Genomic DNA, 2,821 nt, shown 5'->3' with positions numbered 1-2,821 from the left:
TCTGAAACATTTTTTGATATCTCACTTCGTTTCCGAAAAATATGCCCGCGTCACTATAAATGCCGCACCCTGTATATATATATATATACAGAAATAAATAATCTTACTTTTTGAGCTTCATTAAATCCATGATACATCCAATGTTCATATTCTTGCACATTGTAAGATTCAAAACTTCTAATTCAATGTTTTGACTAATGGCTTTACAACAGTCTCTGTTCACTATACAATTTTCCAGTGACAACTTTTTCAGATATTTACATTTAGATAATAATGCAGCTAAACCAATTGGTGAGATAACTGCCATGGATAAATCCAAATATTGTAATTTACTAATGTACAAGTTGTTGAAAACTTCGCTGCCCTCACAAAAGATAGGATCCGCGATCTCTGCTTGCGCCAATCTTAGAATTTGTACCCCTCGAGGCAATATATGACCTAATGTGCCCTCGCTTAAAACCTTACTACTTAGATCTAATCTAGTCCATAATGCTTCGTCGCGAGCTATTTGACACCAACGTTTGCATACAAACATAGAGCGCACCTGCATGGGAGAAATAAATAATATGTACAATTAAGGGTTAAATATGTATGTACAATATTCCAGATTATAAATACTTTCTTACCAAACATTTTTTAGGTAACCATTTTAATATCATCAAAATTATTTCATCCGATAACTTGTTAAACTTGTCTTCGCCTTCGATGGAAGGTTTCCTTTTTCTCCTAAATAGACAAAAATTATCTAAACAAGTTTGCTCATTCTTATCGGCAGAAGCATTCATCTTTTCTTTAGTTAAGTTTGCTTTTAAATCCCCAAAATAATCAGCTTCCATTCTCGAAGAATAGCCAGATTCATTTTCTACGCCACCAAAAATAGCTAACTCATCCAAATCGCATGAATCTTGTATCCTGTAAGAATAATTCAAGTGAAAAATAAATAAAAAGACACGAGTTAAGATAGCTTTTCTTACACACCTCTCTGCATTAACAGTTTCTGAACTAGGAATTGTATAAACTTCTTCTTGATATTCAAAGCCGTCAGCTTCATCTATCGGTGATTTTTTGTTATTAACTAAACTCGCTGGTAAAATTATACAGTCTCCAGATGTTTTTTCACAGTTCACTGTACCATCTTCCAACATACTAACTCCCATGTCTTCTAGGATTTCAGGTTCTATGAGACTGGCATTTCCAGAGTATGACCATCTTGTACTATTTTGAGACTCGCTGTTGACAGTACTGTTTAAATTGTTATTGCACCCGTCGTCCAAGCGTAATCGCTTGCTGCAAAAATAGAAGATTCTTTTCAGTGTAACATATACATATTGCCTTATTTATAAATTGATTACAAATAAATTATATAAACCTGCTCCACCAGGGTGATGACAAAGAAGAATCTTTATTCATGACTATTTTCTACAAATATATATGTATATGAGTTCTTATATTTCCCGAATTTTAATATTAAATTCCCACAGCAAACTTTTAAAAAACCGGACAGGTACTGTGGATAAAAAAAGGAGATATCCTTGGGTCTTGCAAGCTATATTAGATATTAATCATAGAGATCACAACGTGTTATATTCACCGCATAAAAAAAAATCGCCTGTACTTCTTACAAATTTATATAATACAATTGTATTTTCTTTTATGAAAGACATCTTTTTACTAAAAATAACATCTATACATAACAGAAAATATAAAGTTCATGAACATATTATAATTCACACAATCACAAACAAAGGAGGAACAAACAACAACAAAAAAATGATATTCTATATAGATTAATCTTTGCTCCAAGTTCCCCACGTCTACCGAATACGCGTGATATGCCGTTATTTATTTTCGTACAGAACTTTTACTTGTTCGAGATATTCAATTTCACACCAGCATGTAAATTTCTTCAATTAATTGAAACTAATCACTAATGAAAACACAAGAGGGAACTCTGAAGTAACAACTGCAAGCGTGGCAATTTCTTGGTAGCGTCAATTCTCGGCCATAATATCGTTATATCGAGTTATATTACGCTCGAAAACACAACAAAGCAGCAACGATCGATCGTGCTTTCGATGCTATTTGTGGCGTCCCTTATGGTGTAAGGGTCAGATCAGGTCAGAAAAATAAGAATGTATTTCTGGGAGAGGAAGGAAGAAAAAAAGAGAGAGAGAGAGAGAGAGAGAGAGAGAAAGAGCTCTGATGCTTTCAATTTAACCTGTGGCAACGAGCGAACGAGCGAGCACGCGCGGGTGGACACCTGTCTGAGATTTCCCTTTCCTCTCCCCACCCTCCTCTTCCTCACGAAAAGCAACAGGATGAGAGAAGTTTTCGCAGAATGAAAATTTCCCTCACCTCTCGGGCGGCGAGAATTCCTCCGATTTCGACAAGCTGGCCTCTTCGTGGAGTCGCGTGTGCCCAACCACAGCGGAGTTCATCGTCTTTTTCTCTACAAATCGTTTCTCGCGGACCACTGACGATACGATCATTCACTAACGGCTGCCGGTAGCGCACAACAGCGGGCGGCCGGGTACCGGGACTCCGGGACATACCGCGATCGCCCCGGCCCCCGGTCCCGGGTGACGACGGGCAGGTTGGCGAGCCGGCGCGGCGAATTGCGGCCGCCGATTGGTCGGCCGCGAAACGGCGGGAACGCCGCGATATATCGAAACGGCAAAAACGCGCGCTCGCGCCTGCGCGATGTGCGACAGGGCGCCCTCTTTGGCGCGAAACGGCCGTGGTTACGCGCGCTTTCCTTCGTCGCGACTTCACACTCGCCGATTCCAGGAAAATTTGATATCAATTATTATTATTATTATCA

At 39.0% G+C, this 2,821-nt stretch overlaps 1 protein-coding gene across 2 annotated transcripts in view; it reads right to left on the bottom strand.

Moving 5' to 3' along the window:
• LOC115234058 (S-phase kinase-associated protein 2) overlaps positions 1-2,565 on the bottom strand; it is a 3,796-nt gene extending 1,231 nt beyond the window's left edge. The window contains exons 1-5 of one of the 2 annotated variants that reach the window (XM_029804776.1): positions 2,356-2,565; positions 1,370-1,419; positions 979-1,287; positions 627-912; positions 108-544 (exon numbers count right to left, since the gene is read on the bottom strand). In XM_029804776.1, coding sequence (XP_029660636.1) covers positions 108-544; positions 627-912; positions 979-1,287; positions 1,370-1,419; positions 2,356-2,550 — 1,277 coding nt within the window. In that variant the 5' untranslated portion in view covers positions 2,551-2,565. The remainder of the gene's footprint in view (positions 1-107; positions 545-626; positions 913-978; positions 1,288-1,369; positions 1,420-2,355) is intronic. The other variant, XM_029804777.1, reaches the window with a different exon arrangement.
• Positions 2,566-2,821: the final 256 nt, after the last annotated feature.

The sequence above is a fragment of the Formica exsecta genome, unplaced genomic scaffold (genome assembly GCF_003651465.1).
Source record: "Formica exsecta isolate Colony F162 unplaced genomic scaffold, ASM365146v1 scaffold194, whole genome shotgun sequence".
NCBI lineage: Eukaryota > Metazoa > Arthropoda > Insecta > Hymenoptera > Formicidae > Formica > Formica exsecta.
This window is presented reverse-complemented; position numbering and strand designations above follow the sequence as displayed.